The sequence below is a fragment of the Schistocerca cancellata genome, chromosome 3 (genome assembly GCF_023864275.1).
Source record: "Schistocerca cancellata isolate TAMUIC-IGC-003103 chromosome 3, iqSchCanc2.1, whole genome shotgun sequence".
NCBI lineage: Eukaryota > Metazoa > Arthropoda > Insecta > Orthoptera > Acrididae > Schistocerca > Schistocerca cancellata.
In genome coordinates this window covers 883,500,593-883,521,234 of record NC_064628.1, presented here as the reverse complement: position 1 = coordinate 883,521,234, position 20,642 = coordinate 883,500,593, and the positions used below count along the sequence as shown (strand labels likewise).

Here is a 20,642-nt window from a genome sequence, read left to right as displayed (position 1 = left end):
CCACATATTTGTTTCCATTTTGAATGAAAATAATAAAAATAAACAACAATATATATGAAGGAAGTGAGTCTGTCTGAGCTGTTGAATACAAGTTTAATACTCTGTTAAGTTGTCCAGCCACTTAGGTAGGTGGTGGTGGTGGTGGTGGTTAGTGTTTAACTTCCCGTCGACAATGAGGTCATTAGAGACGGAGCGCAAGCTCGGGTTAGGGAAGGAGGGAGAAGGAAATCAGCCGTGCCCTTTCAAAGGAACCATCCCGGCATTTGCCTGAAACGATTTAGGGAAATCTCGGAAAACCTAAATCAGGATGGCTGGAGACGGGATTGAACTGTCGTCCTCCCGAATGCGAGTCCAGTATGCTAACCACTTAGGTAGGAGCAGTACATATTTTTGAATATGTCACTATATATACCACACAAACAGAATATGTTGCAAGCAACTGGACACTTATGACAATATTTGCCTTAGTTATTGAAGCTGAACAGAGAGCTAATGTGTGTCAATGTTTGGCAGCATGACTAATAAATGCTGTGTGGAGGTATGACAGGCTGTCTGTTATACATTATCCTATGATTTATGTCTTATTTCATAACACTTAGAAGCACAGGAAATGGCTCTAATCATCACATTATGTATATCCTCATTCAAGAAAGAATACTGCACAACTGGCAGATTATCGATTTTGCATTTTTCAGTCAGCTGATATCCTTGACTCTCAGCACATCTACTCTTACCACCAGAATATGAATTTTTTTAATTATCTCTAAATAAAAGAAACTGAAACAATACCGCGTATGTGCCACAGTGGAAAAATAGTTGGAAATACTGCGTAAGAGCAAAAGAATGAAATACTGCATAACTAGATTTTTGTGGATGTAGGAAACAGTTCTGCATAAATTCAAAAGTGCACACAGCCATGACACATTGTTATTGCTTACTACTTGTCTTCCAGTGTTCAAAAGTGGTTCTTTAGTTCTGCCTTCAGTTCATGAAAATGGCAGCGTTTTACAAGACGATCTCTTTACTAAGGAAGAAATTGTTGCTCAGCTGAACTTAGCATATGAAAGTGGAGAATTCTTCTTGGGAGTGATTGATAGTGGTACGAAAATTGTTTTATTTTAATGCCACGCTTCACTTATTGTGCACTTCAGTCCTTTTTGCTAAAGATGTTATGAATACCCACTTGATTATAGGTCCTCACATAAATCCAGAACAAACAACAGACAAGAGCCATAGTAACATTGGTCTTTGGTATTATTAAGTTGATGCACAAACATTTCTTGTCTAGAAACCTTACTGACTGCATCCAAGAATGCTCAAAATGATACAGCAGTCACAGTTGCCACTGGAGATGACAGTACTTCTTCACATTTATTGCTACATGATGGTCTCGATTTCTTACCAGACAATTCAGATAACTTATTTGAAGTTGACCAAAGCAAGGATATTGAAAGTCGAGGCCAAGAATTTTGTGGTGATCTAAGCAGTGACAGAAAAAAAATCATGTAAGTGTGGCAAGAAATAGCAAGATGTCCGAGAAAAATTTCCAAAAACGTTTACATTACGAACCGGAACAAAGAAAGATGGAAAATCAAGAAAGCGAGATGGGATCATTTCCAACAACTTAAAGCCATTGTTCCTAGGGATTGTAATTGCTATTATGACAACATTCCTTGCAAATGTTCATCTTGGACTTAACTGTTTCAGGAGTGACAGTGCAGTGTGGTTCTTTGTTCAGTAGTTTTTTCTTGAAGAAATCTACAGACATTATAACACCTATATGAACCATCTGTGTATTTGAAGTGGTTTCTGTGAAGTATTTCAAAAGTGATGTTGTTGTTGTATTTTCAGTACCAAAAACAATGTAAAAGCAGTAAGTCATACTGGAGATTGAGAAACAAATACCAAGTAAATAACATTCCTCTTCCCAAAATACTGAGACAATTCCACATATATGCCACAATTAAGCTTTCTAACGAGTATCTTCTTTGTTTGACTTTCTGTTACAACCCAGAATATCATTGTAGTGCAACAATGCAAAGTTTGTGTCCTTATGAAACATATAAGGTATTCTACAAAGTTTTTAATGTCTCCTGTAAAATTCGTGTTTTGCTACATATGCAGTATTGTTTCATCACTGACAATATGCTCCTGATGCTGAAAAGGGAATGGTGCTTCAAACACGTCACACTTGATGAAATACTGAAGGATAATTAAGTGGTTAGTAGAGTCACTTGTTCACAACATAGGTGTGGTACCACAGAATTGATCCTATTAACAAAAAAACATGGCAATTTGATGTGCTGTATATCTCTGCTGTCCCTATTTTATATTTGATGTGGTAATGTTCTAGAATTTTTAGTCTCTTAAAGCAAAGAAACCCACCTCCATAGGATAAATTTATTAACTGCTTACAATCCACAGCTACAGAAATGCCTCCCTCATGGAGCACACCTGGCGGAGGGCAACCAACAATGTCAACTGAAGAGTGGATGTCATCAACATCTATTTCTAGCACTGAAATAACTGACAGTGGTCATCATAGCACACAAGACTCAGGTGGTGAAGTTACATCTGTATCACCGGCTATTACAACTACAAACAGACCTGCCCATCCAGGGACATCATCATCTCCTCCTCCTCTTCCTCAAGGAGAATTTAAGGTGGTCTGCTATTTCACAAATTGGGCATGGTATAGGTAAGAAAACACATTGTTTATTTAATAATTAATAAAATAACTGAATTTTATATGAACAATAAGAAACATGACAGAAACTCAAGACTATGGACAGCTATACCTGGAAATTTTGTTGGTTGGATGTATAATTAGCAAATAAATGAGTAGATAAGTTAGAGCTCAGGGGTGCATTATGATTTATTCATCTCATAACATATATAATTTGATTAGAGTATAGGAGACATATCAAAATATGGTTAATATAATTTCTCTGATATAAAGCTATACTTAATAAGATGGAGTAGTATTTAAAAATTAATTTAACTTTTTGTGAAAAAATGTGTTTACATAACAAGACAGTTGATAAACTACATCCCGCTCAAATATACAGTCCATGGGAATAGCCTTCACTGAGACTCCACCAGAAATTTATTGATGCCCCTGAAAGTGGTTTTAAGTTTTGCTACAAACTTAATACTCAGCTCCTGATTTTCTTTTAGCAATACAGTTTTAAGCAATATCTATATTAGGTTGCTTTGTGAGACAGTGTCAGGGTGGAACATGGATTTTAGCAACTGAATTTACTCAGTATTCTTTGCCTTCCTTTGGTATTAGTTCATGCTGCAGCTCCCCTATGGCATGTGTACACTGGGGCATCTCCTTGAGCTGCTCACTGCAGTTAGTTACATGGGTCAAATATGGCCACCTAAGCACTTATTCCAGTTACTTTTTGTTATAACCTTTAATTCACTAATAATTTGCATGGATATACAAACATAGAAACAATAGTGAGTTTCATGCTATCAACTCCGTATCTGTCACTCAACTGCCATGCCGTGACCTGCAGCCGGCGCCGTTCATAGCTAGGTGGCACTCCCACTCTCAGCCGAGCTGCGGAGCGCCTCTATCGCCGTGTTCGCGTACTGACGTAGCGGCACTTTTAAATCTCGTGGCACTGTCACAACACTTTTCCCCCCTTGAAAAAAAAGACACTCACTTCCTTGGAAACACGGACAGTGCGGAGACATCCATGGCCTCTTGGGAGACCCCGAGAAGATCCCGCGGAGAAACATGAGAATATGGTCGAAAATGTCCAGGACGGAATCTTGTGCGTGGAACGTGCCTCCTGGACGAGATGATGGGTGAAAACTCCGGAGCAGCATCCATAGGTGTCGTGGACCTGGGGGTGCGCTCCAGCGAGATGGGTCCCAGAGAAGGCAGCGTCGCGACTGGGGCCGGTTCCGGCGTACTCGGAAACGGCAGCGACGTTGGCTGCAGCAACATGCACAGGAGATCAGCAGCAGCGACAGGACTGGCTTCTCGGGCTGGTGGAGGCGAAAGAAGGGCCGGTGGCACCGGCGTGGCCACCACTCGTGGGCGCATCTGGTCATAATGGCGAACAACCATGCTGTCGTCCGTACATATTTCACAAAGCCGGCGGCCGCGAAGAGCCTTGACCACCCCTGGAATCCATTTAGGGCGAGATCCATACCCTCGTGCCCACACGTCGGCGCCCACCGAGTATTTTCCCGCACTAGGGGACACAGTACTAGGGCTGACAGGGTGAAGCAGGTGCAGTAGAGTGCGCGGTTGGCGGCCATGCAAGAGTTCAGCAGGGCTGCGATCACCCAGAGGCGTGAAGCGATAAGAACTCAGAAATTGCAACAGAGCGTCATCGGTAGAAAAATCAGTAAGGAATTTTTTCATCTGGCTTTTGAAAGTGCGGACAAGGCGCTCGACCTCCCCATTCGATTGGGGATGGAAGGGCGGTGCTGTAACATGATGAATCCCTTGTCCAGCACAAAAATCACGGAAGGACTGCAAAGAGAACTGAGGGCCATTGTCCGTGACAATCGTGGATGGAAGACCTTCTAGCGCAAAGATTTTGGAGAAAGTCAGCGTCGTTGCCGCAGTGGTGGGCGACGGACATTGAACAACAAACGGGAACTTCGAGAAGGCGTCAATCAACAGTAGCCAATAAATGCCGAGGAAGGGGCCAGCAAAGTCAGTGTGCACCCGTTCCCATGGCTGCGTCAGATCAGGCCACGGAGAGGGCATTGTACGGGGTGCAGCCAGTTGTTGAGCACACTGACCACACGCAGCGACCATGTGGGTGATGTCCGAATTGATACCGGGCCAATAAACATGCCTGCAGGCCAAGGACTTAGTCCGAGAAATCCCCCAATGGCCTTCATGCAATAGTTTGAGAACATCTTTGCGAAGAGAAGCTGGCACCACAACCCGCGGAGATGCGCCATCCGTGGCCAGGAGAACAACACCCTCATGAACAGACAGACGAATGCGCAAGGCATGGTAGTTGAGAAGGGGATCCGATGCCCGGCCCTTGGTCCTGTCCGACCAACCCCGTTGAACAAAACCGATCACCTGACGCAGGACCGGGTCCCGCGCAGTAGCCAACGCCACCTGCGAACCTGTAAGCGGAAAACCCTCGACCGCACGACGTTCTTCCTCATCAATGTGGAAACAGAGTAGTTCATCTTGATTGAAAATCGTGTCGGGGCCCATCGGCAAACGCGACAATGCGTCAGCGTTGGCTTGCTGGGCCGTGGGGCAATAGTGAATCTCATAGTGAAAACGAGACAAGTATAAGGCCCAACGTTGCAGGCGGTGAGCTGCCTTATCCGGAAGCGACGCCGAGGGGCTGAACAGAGAGACCAGCGGCTTGTGGTCGGTGATGAGGTGAAACTTAGAACCATACAAAAAAATGCTGAACTTTTTTAGAGCATAAATGATAGCGAGCGCCTCCTTTTCGATTTGAGAGTAACGCCGTTGTGCATCGCTGAGGGTCTTGGAAGCATAGGCGATGGGTCGTTCCGACCCATCCTCATACCGATGGGCGAGAACAGCCCCTAGGCCATACTGTGACGCGTCAGTTGCCAGAACCAAGTGCTGACCCGGATGGAATGTGGCAAGACAAGGCACCGACTGCAAACGAGCCTTCAGGCGGACAAAAGCCTGCTCACACTCGTCGGACCAACAGAAAGGAACGTTTTTGCGTAACAGCTGATGCAGAGGATGAGCCACCGCTGCCATGGATGGAATGAATTTGTGATAATAAGCAATCTTGCCTAGAAACACCTGAAGTTCTTTGACCGTAGACAGCCGGGGTAGAGCGTTAATGGCTGCAACGTGCTGACGTAGAGGACATATACCCTCACGGGACAAGTGGAAACCAAGATACACAATGGAGGGTTGGAAGAACTGTGACTTGGCCAGATTGCACTTCAACACAGCCGAATGCAGAACCCGAAATAATGAACGCAAATTGCGAAGGTGCTCCTCAGTGGAGGCCCACGTGACAACAATGTCATCCAAGTAGTTGTTGCAGCCAGGAACGGAAGCCGTGAGCTGTTCCAAAAACCGCTGAAAAATGGCCGGCGCACTAGCGACACCAAATGGTAACTGCTGATACTGATACAACCCACAAGGAGTGCTGATGACGAGAAAGTCCTTGGAAGACGCATCCAACGGCAACTGATGGTACGCCTCCGATAAGTCAAGTTTGGAAAAGAACTGGCCCCCGGCAAGCTTGGTAAATAACTCCTCAGGACGGGGAAGAGGATAAGTGTCAATGAGGCTCTGAGCATTGACAATGGCTTTAAAATCACCACACAATCGCAGACTCCCATTTGGTTTACAAACCACCACGATTGGCGATGCCCATTCGCTGGAGGTAACAGGAAGGAGAATCCCTGAAGCTGTTAACCTGTCTATCTCAGCCTTGACAGGTGCACGCAACGCCATCGGAATAGGGCGTGCCCAGAAAAACTTAGGACGAGCTGTAGGTTTAAGAGTAATGTGGGCTTCAAAATCCTTGGCACGACCCAGACCAGCAGAGAACACGGACGAGAATTCAGAACACAATCCATCCAGCTGTTGATATGGAATATCCTCAGATATGAGGTGCACATCATCGTCAATGGAGAACCCAAACAACTGGCAAGCATCATAACCGAACAAATTATCAGTGCCCGTATGATCCACCACATAAAACGTGAGGGGCCGAACAACAGACTTGTAGGCAGTGGAAGCATCAAACTGGCCAACGATAGGAATTTTCTGTTTATTATAAGTTCTCAGATTTCGCGTAACTGGAGACAAGGGAGGGGAGCCCAACTCCAAATACGTGCGAGAATTAATGAGAGTTACTGCAGAGCCAGTGTCCACTTGCATGTGAATGTCTTTATCCAGAACACAAGCAGTAAGAGACAACTTATTTGTTTGAGAAAGCACACAGTTAACATCCATGTCCGATGCCTCGTCCTCGTTGACAGGAACTTTAGGGGACTGAGACACAGAAGCAATGTGGCCTTTTTTCCTACATGAATTACACGTGGCCCAACATTTTGGACACACGGCCCTGTCATGCTGTATGAAACAACGTGGACAAGAAGGAAGTGCAGAACGAACCTGCTTCTGTGGCTGCTGTTTCCGCTGCGAGCGTGGCGGCCCAACGCGATAGTGTTGACGTGAGTGAACCGCCGCCACATCGTCGGTCCCTTGGGAAACAGGCAAAGTGTCCGTGATGAAAGTGGTCTGTATAGCGCCTACATCACACCACGCGTCTATTTGCGCCCCAGCAGCGTGAGACACTTCAAAAGATTGGGCGATGCTTAGAACTTCCGACAACGACGGGTTTGGCAGTTGTGAGGCATGTTGTCGAACTTCTTTATCAGGAGCAAGCCGTAGAATAGCATCCCTAACCATTGAATCAGCATAAGACTCATGATATAGTGTCCGTGACAAACTGACATTTCCTACTCAGACCGTGTAGTTCCGCCGCCCAAGCCCAGTAAGATTGATGGGGCTGTCTACAACACCGGTAGAACGCCACACGGGCGGCAACGACGTGGGTGTTTTTTCGGTAATAGTTAGACAATAAGTCACAAATTTCTTGGAAGGACAGAGAGGCAGGTTCCCGCAGAGGGGCTAACTGAGATAGCAGCTGATAGATCCGTGGGGAAATCCAAGATAGAAATAACGACTTACACATAGGAGCGTCGACAACGCTGAAAGCCAAGAAGTGTTGCCGCAAACGCTTCTCATAATCCTCCTAGTCTTCAGCGGCCTCGTCGTAAGGAGGGAATGGAGGCGGAGAAGCGGAAGACAGACGATGAGTAAGCGATGTCGACAACACCTGAATAGCAGCCGTCAGCTGTGTTTGTTGTTCAATGAGCGCTTGTAGAAGCTGTTCCATGTCTGCCCAGACACGAACGCACAATTCCCCAACGCAGGAAAAAAATTATCCGACCTCGTTGCCAAAAAGTGTTATAACCTTTAATTCACTAATAATTTGCGTGGATATACAAACATAGAAACAATAGTGAGTTTCATGCTATCAACTCCGTATCTGTCACTCAACTGCCGTGCCGTGACATGCGGCCGGCGCCGTTCATAGCTAGGTGGCGCTCCCGCTCTCAGCTGAGCTGCGGAGCGCCGGCTATCGCCGTGTTCGCGTACTGACGTAGCGGCACTTTTAAATCTCGTGGCACTGTCACAACACTTTTTGCAGGTCAACAATTGGCATTTTGATTCCAGAATGAGATTTTCACTCTGCAGTGGAGTGTGCGCTGATATGAAACTTCCTGGCAGATTAAAACTGTGTACCCGACCGAGACTCGAACTCGGGACCTTTGCCTTTCGCGGGCAAGTGCTTGATTGTTTGCAAAGGCATTTCTATGCTGATGTTGGCTTTCTCAGGACTATGCCACTTCTCAAGTCATTTGTAATGGGTTTCTGGGTTATATTTTTCCATCAGGTCCTCTTCATCTTGAGTCTTACCAGTCAAACTTACCTTTTTCATGCTTCACACATGCAGTTCTCTCATACTACTGGATAAATCTGTAATTTTTCTACGTGGTCTGCTGTAGTTTGGTTGTACACAATTAGGGTATGTTCTACTGATGATTTACAGCCTTAACAGCCTTTCTACTGATAATTAATTTTGTTTATTGTCCTACTTAGTCTTGATTAACTGTTACAGTAGAACCTGGAGATGGGACTAGGGTCATGAAATGTGGTTAGTATACATGATTTTATCCAAATTGCAGCTGCAACAGATTTTACTCACCATGAACAATCATAGGAAATTATTTTAAGAAAGTTCTGTATTTTCGGTGGAATTTATACAGCTTTGTTCATTGTCTCTTTAATATTTTCTTGAGAAATACCATTGGGTAAATAATTATGTTTTCATACCTTTCCTGTCAAAAACTGAAATTCTACTTGCACTGGACAGTTAAAGGTGCAGTTTCTGTCCTCTACTATAACCCCATTTTGACAGTTTTCATAGTTTTCAAAACTTGTATAATAGGACTGCATCACTCAAGATTAATGACATTTCTTCAGATTTGAAATTTTACATAAATATTCTTCTTGTTATTGCTAGGTTGCATATTTGGAGGTACCCTTCTATGCTACCATTAACTAATATGTTTCAGCAGTTACATCTTTTCCAAATAATTTCAAGTAACTGGTAATGAAATGTGGCTGACAGGAACAGCAGAAAAATACATTAGATTTCCTTGTTTTTGGATTACTCTTGTGGAAGAAAAGTGCAAGATAAGAACAGAAATGAAAACATTAAACACTATGCAGAAAGAGAGAACCCATTCAGAAATATGTTGTCAGTGGGATGAGGTTTACAAATGAAGAAGGAAGTAAAATTGGAATACAAAAGATGAGATTCCAATGAAGGAGTAATAACAAAGAACTGCAGACAGCCAGTGGCTCATAGATAAGATGATATTAGAAGGAAATCACATGTTTTGGTTGTAAACAAATTTAAACTTAAAAAGGTTGAAAAATAGAGTGTACAATGGGAGAAGAAAGCACAAGAAGGGTTAGAGGAAGAGGAAGAACTTCTAGATGATTTCATTCTTCTTTTGCCGTATCCTCCAACTAATATATGTGAATGTGAGTGCACTGAGTGTAGTGTTGCTGCGTGTGTGTGATTGAATCAGCTGCCAACTGTATCAGCAGGGTCCAGCCACTGGGGGCTGCCTGTGGGAGACGTGCACAGGGCACGACATCTGCCAGCAATTCATGTGTATAAATCTGTGGAGCAGCGCTGACTGCCTCTCTCTGTGTTCTGCCAGTTGTACCGCTCACATCTGTTGTTTTGTGTTGTTACATGTGGATCCATGAGAGGCTTAATTCCTTTATTGTTCATAGGTTTAAGAATAAAGCCATACTTGTGTTACTTGGATTGGTTTCATGTGCTACTTGGTTACTACATGTTTCTTGCCTGAGCTTTGAAACCACAAGACACAGAAGACAAATATTCATGACCATTTCCTTAGTCTCTTTGCCATCTATGGTCCATATGTTCCAGTTTGGTAGTAGTGAGCAGCTGCTATTATTCAGCCCTAAACTGTGTGTAGGAGCAAAGACAAAAATTTTGTTAGGTGATCATTTCAGAAAACATCCCACTGATGACCTGTGCTAACAGCAGCATCAATTACATTTTCATAGTTTCTGATAATAACAGTCTTTCCTTATCATGAAATAGTGTCCGTACACTCTGTCATGTTATTTTATGCAATGTTTGTAGTCTGCATTACTGTGTACAAAATTGCGTTGTGATATTTTTCTTCTTTTCAGGCAAGGTGTTGGCAAGTACCTTCCAAATGAAATAGATCCCGATCTCTGCACCCATATAGTTTATGGGTTTGCAGTACTGAATGGAGATCGACTGACCATAAAACCACATGATACATGGGCAGACTATGACAACAGTAACTATTTGGCTTATGTTATTGCACTGCATGCAACACATTCTTGGTTTATTTGGACTTAAGGTGCAAACCCAGATACGAAAATCATGTATATTTCATGTTTCAGAATTCTATGAGAAGGTCACAGAATATAAGAAAAAAGGCATCAAAGTGCTTGTAGCTATTGGGGGATGGAATGACTCTGCTGGAGACAAGTACAGTCGGTTGGTGAATAATCCTGGTGCCAGAAGGAGGTTTATAGAGGATGTAATAGATTTTATTGAACAAAATAACTTTGATGGTCTTGATCTAGATTGGGAATATCCAAAGTGTTGGCAGGTTGGTATTTAACATTTAAATTTTTTTCTTTCTTCACACAGTTAATTGTAAGGCTAACTTCTGGAACACCTAAAATAAAACATTTGTAAGTGGAGATACTGACAAAGTCACTGCACAGTTTACTTAATTGAGTGATTTTGAGTGATTTCTGCTTCTTGTACCTTTCCAGTAGACACAGCAGTACCCTTGTGTTCATAAGGAAGGACAATTTTTGATTGCGTAGTCTATGAATCTTATTGTAGGCTTACGTATAGTGACAATGCCTACTGCATAATCTTGCCACTTTCTAGCTCAACAGCCACTTCCCTATCATTTTTGAAAACTGCATCTTACATATGGAGTAATAATGGCATGGTATCTCAGCCTTATGACACTTAATTGCTTCTGTAGAACTTGATCTACCACCTGTAGCTACTTGCCCACTTTTCTGACATTTGTGCACACCATTCTTGATCTGTGAGGCATTTCTTTTTCACAATTTTGACAAAAGTTCATGAATTCTCTTGTCCTTATTACACATCATATGCATTCCCTTTTATTTTTTGACAGTAGTGTGTTATGTGGTCTTGTAATTCACATGAGAAACACTTTACATCTATAATGTCTCTAGATATACTTACAGCATCATTTGCATGATCAATTTCCCTTGCAGAACTATTTCTGATTCGTGCAATGAAAGCAACGCATTTCTCCTTTGTAATTCTGTCACCACAGCTGTATCTAACCCAGTCCTCTACTCCTCACAATTGTCTAAACTCTGCTGTTACCCAAGGCCTTGATGAAACAGACTCTACCTACAGAGTCAGCTAGCATTATAACACCTAAGCTTTCCATTCTGTTATTCTATTAGTAGAGAGTATTTTTAGAAAACCATGATATGGAAAGTATTGAGAAATACCCTCCTCACTATTTACAGTGTATATAAACTACCTAGTAGAAAGTGTTGGAAGCTCTTTAAGGATGTCTGCAGATTATGTGGTTGTCTATAAGAAAGTAGCAATGCCAGAAGACAATATCAATTTGCAGAATGACACAAAGGGAACAGATGAGTAATGCAGGTTCTGGCAGTTGACCCTGTATGTAAATAAAAGTAACATATTGCACATACATAAGAAAAGAAATCCACTACCGTAAAACTACACTATTGATGACAAATTGCTACCATAACATATTTGAGAGTAACTATCCAGAGTTACCACATAAAGCAGGCAATAGGAAAATGAGATGACAGACTGAGATTCACAGGAAGAATTTTAAGAAAATGTAAATCATCCACAAAATAATTGGTTTACAAGACACTTGTTTGACCAATTCTTGTGTATTGTTCATCAGTCTGGGACCTTACCGGGTAGGACTGATAGTACAGATAGAGAAGTTCCCCTGAAGAGTGGTACATTTTGTAATGGGATCATTTAGCTGGCATGAGAGCTTTACAGATAAACTCAATGAACTCCAGTGGCAGGCACTACAATAGAGATTTTGAGCATCATGGAGAAGTTTACTGCTGAAATTTCAAGATAGTACTTTCTGGGGAGAGTTAGATAGTATATTACTTCCTGCCACATACATCTTGCAAAATGACCATGATGAGAAAATTCGAGATATTAGAGCTGATACAGAGAGACCTACTGACATTTTTCCCATGTGCCATTCACAAGTGGAACAGTGAAGGGGGGATGAGTGAGTGGTACCAGAAGTACCCTCTGCCACACACCATGACATGACTTGCAGAGTGCTGATGTAGATGTAGATGTATTGTGCCCAGACCTCCCACAGTGGTTTTCTGTCATGCAACCAACCTACACAGTATCCTTGTCCATCCTTATTTCATACTGCTGTCAACCCCTTGCTAATGGCTAATGTTCCTGCAATAGACCTAGTTGCAAGAACTATACAAAACATCTTCACACTATCATCTTCTCCAACCCTGTCACAGACATCGCCTACCTCATCAAAGGCAGAATAGGGTCACCAGTGAAAGCAATCATGTGGTCTACAAACTTAGCTGCAGCCACTGAGCTATAGTTTATTTGGACATGATAATTTGCAATCTGTCTGTCTGCATAAATGGTCACCACCGAATGCTTAACAGCCTGTGCCATTTTGATTCTTCCTACCAACACCAGCTTTTATGAATTGTGCAGGTGGGAACACTCCCTGCAACATATCATTCTTTCCTATAAGCCCGCTGACCTCGATGTTATTTACTCCTGTCTATCCCACTCCCTGCTCCCACTCCAGTACTATACATGTCTTCTATTCTGTCAACTGCAGATGCAGTTGCAGTATGGCCTTAGTGTCAGGAGACACCAGAGGCCATGTTTGTGTGTGTTGTGATTGTGTGCCTGTTTTCTACTTCTAATGAAGGACGTATCCCAAAAGCTCAACATTTCCAGCATTGTTTTTCATTGTGTCTGCCTGTGACTCAGTGCCCCTCTGTTAAAAAACAGAAAAGCAAAAATGGAAAATCATGTAACACAGTGTACCATCTCCCTGATATGAATCTGACTGACTAAATATAATCTATCTGATGGGTCAGTATCAGTGAAAACTCAATTATTACACCATTCATATGCCATCAATTATTCTCCATTTACTTTCTCAAATAGCGGACTTTTGCTATGTAAGCTAGCAGCATTATCATATTTTTATGTGTTTTTGTGACCCATACTAATAGTATGCATTCTGAGGGTACTTGTTGGCCGAACTATCTCTCATTTTGTGAATTTATCAAGAGCAGACAAAGTTTTTGTAGTATAATTTCTTACTGCCTTGATATTTTTCTTTTTATAAGTGCCTGTCTGCTGTTTAATACTTACATAGACCAAATTTTCACACTACATGAAATTGCTCATAGTTTAGTGTATACTACATACTGCTGTGGTGATCTTAAATTTGTTTCATGATATTTAGAAATTAAGGACATTAATCACCCTTGCATTAATCGTGTGTAGAAATTATTTGATGATCTGCACAGTCAATATACTGCAGATTTATGTTCTGACCAAATATGTTCAGTTAATGATATTTAGCAATTGAGGACATCAATTAGCCTTACATTAATTTTGTGCAAAGATTATTTGATGATCTGCAATTTTCTGTGGGACTGCACAGAAGTATTACTATTTTTACCCTCTACTAAAACACAAGAACTCGTCTGTAGTAAACTGTGTGCTCACTGCTCACTTAATTGGCCTACTTTTATGAAACTTGTCACAGAATAAGGAGTATGGAATTATACATAAAATATAGGAAATACAGCCACAGACACATATCAGATTGATGTGTGAAGCACAGGAACACATAACAGAAAACAGCACTCCATACTAGCTTTCAAGCACTAGTGTTTTTTCTGGCAAAACAAACACATTCCCACATACAACCACACAGACACCCAAATGCACACTCCTGTGGCCACGGCAAGACTAATTATTGATACTCGGTTATTGAAAGCAGTTGCCTGAGCTGATTAAGAGCAAGGGAGGGGGGGAGGGTTATAGAGAAGAATGCAAGGAGGGGCTGATTAAGGGCAGGGGGGGGGGGAGAAAGATGAGGATGAGGAAGGAGAAAGGGAGAGGAGTTGAAAAGGACGAGAGAGAATGTCAGCATGTTGGGGAGGGAGAGAGGGGGGGGGGGGGGGGGGAGGAATGGAAGTGTGAAGGGAGAAGGGCAATGCATGATCTGTATGGAGAAGGAGTGATATGGACAGAAGAGAGAAGGAAAAAGTTAAGGTGAGGCAGTGGGAACAGTTTAGCAGAGGCTTAGGCCAGGGGGGTTGTGAGAACGCAGTATATATTGAATAGACAGTTCCCATCTGCATAGTTCAGAGGTACTTGCGTGGGAAGGAGTATCCAAATGACCCACATAACAAAGCAGCTGTTGAAGTCTTTTTTTTTTGTGATGCACAGCATGTTTGGGAACTGGACAGTGAAGTTTGCAGTTTGCCACAGTGTGGTGATGGCCATTTGTGCAAGTAGACAGTTGGTTACTTGTCATGCCCACATAGAATGCTGTACAGTAATTGCAGCATAGGTGATACATAACATGGTTGCTTTCAAATGTGGCCTGCTCTTTATTGGGCAAAAAATGCCTGTAACTGGACTGGGGTAGTAGGTGGTGGGTTTGTTTATGGAACAGGTCTTGCGTGTGGGTTGACCACAATGAAATGACCTATGAGGTACAGGTTGGGGAGTAGGATTGAAATAGGGATGGGCAGGGATGTTCTGTAGGTTGAGTGAGAAGCAGAGCTGTACTCTGGGAGTGCTCATCAGTTAATAGTAAACAAGTTTACTGGTATCGGAGAAGCAGATGACATGGGAGATTTGTTTATGGATGAGCGGGATGGGATACTGTTTGTCAGTAATGGTTTTGATAAGGTTATTGGTGTGTATCAACAACTCCTGCTTACCATGAGAGCTGCAGCATCCACAGATGGTGAGGCTGATAAGAAGAGATTTTTTGATGTGGAAGGAGGGCAGCTATCAAAGCAGAGGTACTGTTGGAGGTTGGTACTTTTCACATGGACAGACAACTCAACTCATTGAAACACATTCTTTGATGTTGATCTCCATTTCTCAGATGGCTCTATAAATATGTCTGTATCAGGCATACCAACCTATGACAGTGTCTCCAATTTGACAGCTGTCTCCTATGTTGTGAGAACACAGTATATATTGAATAGACAGTTCCCATCTGCATAGTTCAGAGGTACTTGTGCGGGAAGGGAGTATCCAAATGACCCACATAACAAAGCAGCCTCACCATCCACGAATGCCACATCTGCAGTCGAAAACAGGAATTTTCAAGATATGTTGATAACATTACCAGAGCCTTTACTGACAGACAGTATCCATTCAGATTATCCATAAACAAATCTCCCATGCCATCTGCTCCTCTGACACCAGTAAACTTGTTAACCAATCACTGATCAGCACTCCTCTGATCACTCACTATCACCATTGCTTTGAAAAGCTCGACATCCTCCACCAGGGAATACCCTAACTCTCATTGTGTCCTGAGATGAGAGATATCCTACCCAGAATCCTACCCACTTTCGACAAAGTAGTGTTCTGCCACCTACCCAACCTACAGAATATCATTGTCCATCCTTATTTTAATCCTACTCCCCATTCTGCACCCTATTCATTGCCTTGCAGTCAGCCCACTTTCAAAATGTGTCCCATTCTGTAAGCCACCACCTCCTGCAGTCCAATCACAGGCATTTCCTACCCAATAAAAGGCAGGGCCATATCTGAAAGCAGCCATGTTATTTATCACAAATGCTGCAATTACTGTACAACATTCTACTCAGGCATGACAAGTAACCAACTGCGTACTCACATTAATGGCCAGCACCAGACTGTAGCAAACCACAAACTTGATCATCCAGTCACTCAACATGCTGCATACCATAATACAAATGACTACAGAAGCCATTTGGATACTCCCTTCCAGCACAAGTTTCTCTGAACTATGCAGATTGGAGTTGTCTCTCCAACATATCTTGTGCTCTCACAGTCCCCTTGCCCAAATCTCTGCTAAACAGTTTTCCCTTATCTCGTCTATCCACACCACTAGTTCTCCATTCAGATCATTCACTGATTTCTCTCGCCACCCTCCACTCTTCCTCCCCCCCCCTCCCCCTCTCCCCCATGCAGGCATTCTCTCTCTTTCTCTCTTTTTGATAAACCCTCTGTGCTTGTTTCATCTTGTTGTGTAGCTGCACAGTCACCTATCCAAAGACCTGCTCTTTCCCACTACTCTTTCCTTGTGTCCTTCCCTAGCCCCTCCTCCCCACCGTCAGCTCAGGCAACTACTTTCAATAATTGAGTGTAATTAATCGTCATGACCATAGGAGTGTGCATTGAGATGTCTGTGTCAAGTGTGTGTGTATATGTGTGTACTTTTTCTAGAAAAAGAGCTGTTGTCTGAAAGCCAGAGTGAATGTTGTTGTCTGTGCTCTGTGCATCAACCTGCTGTGTGTGAGCAGTTGCCGTTCCTTTATTTTATGTATTGCTTCATCCAGAAATTTTAGTTATTGTAATGAATACGTAACTGTGGTATTTGAAGGAATACTGCAACCAAAATATTATTTCAGTTGAATTTAGAATTTGGTGTCTTTATTGTATTAGATATTTCTGTGTTACGCTGACCAGTTCATATTTATTTTGGTGCATTTTGATTATTACACAACACTAATAGATTGTAACGTAGTAGCTATAAATTACAATGTAAAAAAAGATTTTACTGTCAAATTTCTTTTAGCGGCTGTATTGTATAATATAAATAATTCAAATGTAGTCTACAGAACTGCCTAATGATGGTGAATTTCGTTTAATAGGTAGACTGCAAGAAAGGACCGGATTCAGACAAAGAAGCCTTTGCTGCTTTTGTGAGAGAACTGAGGGCAGCATTCAACCCAAAGGGATTGCTGTTGACAGCTGCTGTTTCTCCTAGCAAGGCTGTTGTTGATGCTGGTAATGTGTCATTAAATCCTCAAAATATTAACAACTTTAGCATCGCAACAGGCTTTTAAAACTGTGCACAAGACAGTGAAGTTACTGATTCAAAGCAGTAACATTCTAAAAATGGTTAATGAGTGCCTTCTAACCCAGAATCCCAACTTCCAAAATATGCATGTGTGGCTCATTAATATAGATCTTTTATCTACAGGCTTCAAGCACAGATTGATTTTTTTAAGCATAATATTGCATTTAATGCACCAACAAAACTTGAAATCAAGGCATATTCCACTATTAAGTGAAAACATAATTAATTCTGGAATGATTTAACCTCTTCTACATCTGCATCTACATCTACATCTAGATCTACATCCATACTCTGCAAGCCACCCGACAGTGTGTGGCGGAGGGTACCCTGAGTACCTCTATCTGTTCTCCCTTCTATTCCAGTCTCATATTGTTCGTGGAGAGAAGGATTGTCGGTATGCTTCTGTGTGGGCTCTAATCTCTCTGATTTTATCCTCATGGTCTCTTCAAGAGATATACATAGGAGGGAGCAATATACTGCTTGACTCTTCGGTGAAGGTATGTTCTCGAAACTTTAACAAAAGCCCGTATCGAGCTACTGAGCATCTCTCCTGCAGAGTCTTCCACTGGAGTTTGTCTATCATCTCCGTAACACTTTCGCGATTACTAAATGATCCTGTAACGAAGCACGCTGCTCTCCGTTGGATCCTCTCTCTCTCTTCTATCAACCCTATCTGGTACAGATCCCACACTGATGAGCTGTATTCAAGCAGTGTGCGAACAAGCGTACTGTAACCTACTTTCTTTGTTTTCAGATAGCATTTCCATAGGATTCTTCCAATGAATCTCAGTCTGGCATCTGCTTTACCGACGATCAACTTTATATGATCATTCCATTTTAAATCACTCCTAATGCGTACTCCCAGATAATTTATGGAATTAACTGCTTCCAGTTGCTGACCTGCTATTTTGTAGCTAAATGATAGGGGATCTATCTTTCTATATATTCACAGCACATTACACTTTTCTACATTGAGATTGAATTGCCATTCCCTGCACCATGCGTGAATTCGCTGCAGATCCTCCTGCATTTCAGTACAATTTTCCATTGTTACAACCTCTCGATACACCACAGCATCATCTCCAAAAAGCCTCAGTGAACTTCCGATGTCATCCACAAGGTCATTTATGTATATTGTGAATAGCAACGGTCCTATGACACTCCCCTGCAGCACACCTGAAATCACTCTTACTTCGGAAGACTTCTATCCATTGAGAATGACATGCTGCATTCTGTTATCTAGGAACTCATCATTTCAATCACACATTTGGTCTGATAGTCCATATGCTCTTACTTTGTTCATTAAATCTAGAGAAGGAACTACAGTGCAGTCTTCCTCTGTAAAACAGCTTTGGAAAAAGACATTTAGTATTTCGGCCTTTAGTCTGTCATCCTCTGTTTCAGTACCATTTTGGTCACAGAGTGTCTGGACATTTTGTTTTGATCCACCTACCGCTTTGACATAAGACCAAAATTTCTTATGATTTTCTGCCAAGTCAGTACATAGAACTTTACTTTTGAATTCATTGAACGACTCTTGCATAGCCCTCCTCACACTACATTTCGCTTCACGGAATTTTTGTTTGTCTGTAAGGCTTTGGCTATGTTTATGTTTGCTGTGAAGTTTCCTTTGCTTCTGCAGCAGTTTTCTAACTTGGTTGTTGTATGACGGTGGCTCTTTTTCATCTCTTATGATCTTGCTTGGCACATACTCATCTAACGCATATTGTACGATGGTTTTGAACTTTGTCCACTGATCCTCAACACTATCTGTACTTGAAGCAAAACTTTTGTGTTGAGCCATCAGGTACTCTGTAATCTGCTTTTTGTCGCTTTTGCTAAACAGAAAAATCTTCCTACCTTTTTTAATATTTCTATTTACGGCTAAAATCATCGATGCAGTAACCACTTTATGATCGCTGATTCCCTGTTCTGTGTTAACTGTTTCAAATAGTTCGGGGCTCTTTGTCACCAGAAGGTCTAATATGTTATCGCCACGAGTCAGTTCTCTGTTTAACTGCTCAAGGTAGTTTTCAGATAAAGCACTTAAAAAAATTTCACTGGATTCTTTGTCCCTGCCACCCGTTATGAACGTTTGAGTCTCCCAGTCTATATCCGGCAAATTAAAATCTCCACCCAGAACTATAACATGGTGGGGAAATCTACTCAAAATATTTTCCAAATTTTCCTTCAGGTGTTCAGCCACAACAGCTGCTGAGCCAGGGGGCCTATAGAGACATCCAATTACCATGTCTGAGCCTGCTTTAACAGTGACCTTCACCCAAATTATTTCACATTTCGGATCTCTGTCAATTTCCTTCGATACTATTGCATTTCTTATCACTATAAACACGCCTCCCCCTTCACTGTGCAGCCTGTCTCTGTGGTATACATTCCAATCTGAGTTTAGGATTTCATTACTGTTTACGTCTGGTTTCAGCCAACTTTCTGTCCCTAGTACTATATGGGCATTATGACCGTTTCATGGTGCTGCATGATATTGTAAGTAATATTTCTAGTAGGTTCAGTTGCTTTCAACTCATACACATTGCTTATTCTTTCCATAGTCAGTAAATTTAATGTAACAGTGTTTTATTGAATAATTGATTGATCCAATACACCAACCCTGCAATATTTTTTCTCCCCTTTCAGTCCTCATACATAGTTAGTCTTGTGGAACTCGCAACTAGTAACTTATATTCTGAAGCAAATTCAATCAAGAAAACTAATAAATTGTAAGACAGAATCGCTGGCCATTACTTACATTCAGGATGTGAAATGTGTAGGACTGCCAATAGGCACATGTAAAAGTAAAAGAGGCACTCTTCTTAGCTTTTGGAAGTAATAGTTCCTTCCTCAGGGAGGAGAGAGAGATAGGTTAGGGAAGGTAAAACTGAAGGGTAAGTCACTCAGACCCAAGGCTGAGAGGGACCTACCTATAAAGAGCATGAGAGCAGACAGGGCTATCCATCCTCCTCACTCCTCGAGTGTGTGGGATCTACGCCATATAAGACTAACAGGAGTACTGATTTTATAAAGGGACTCCAGAAAGTAAATTACACTTTACTATGACAGGCCAAGTAACTTTTATTGAATACTGCTGCACTACACTTGTAACTGACCCAGTTACATAACAATACCTTTCAGCATAGTCACCAAGTCTCTGTTAACAACTGTCAGAATGTTCTAGGAACTATTTGGTTCCTTGAGAATAGAAATCCTCTCATTGGTCAAGGAGCTGTTTGAGAACCACTGTGTGAATGTTCTCATCATTAGAAGATCCTCACCATGTTCTTTCAGATTGCCAAAAAGATGGAAATCATAAGGCGCAAGATCTTCCC

The 20,642-nt window shown here is 42.1% G+C and overlaps 1 protein-coding gene across 1 annotated transcript in view; it reads left to right on the top strand.

Moving 5' to 3' along the window:
* LOC126176627 (probable chitinase 10) overlaps positions 1-20,642 on the top strand; it is a gene marked incomplete at its 3' end in the record, with an annotated part of 192,366 nt that overhangs the window by 120,761 nt on the left and 50,963 nt on the right. Inside the window, exons 28-31 of the mRNA XM_049923786.1 lie at positions 2,425-2,698; positions 10,301-10,434; positions 10,541-10,752; positions 17,093-17,228. Coding sequence (XP_049779743.1) covers positions 2,425-2,698; positions 10,301-10,434; positions 10,541-10,752; positions 17,093-17,228 — 756 coding nt within the window. The remainder of the gene's footprint in view (positions 1-2,424; positions 2,699-10,300; positions 10,435-10,540; positions 10,753-17,092; positions 17,229-20,642) is intronic.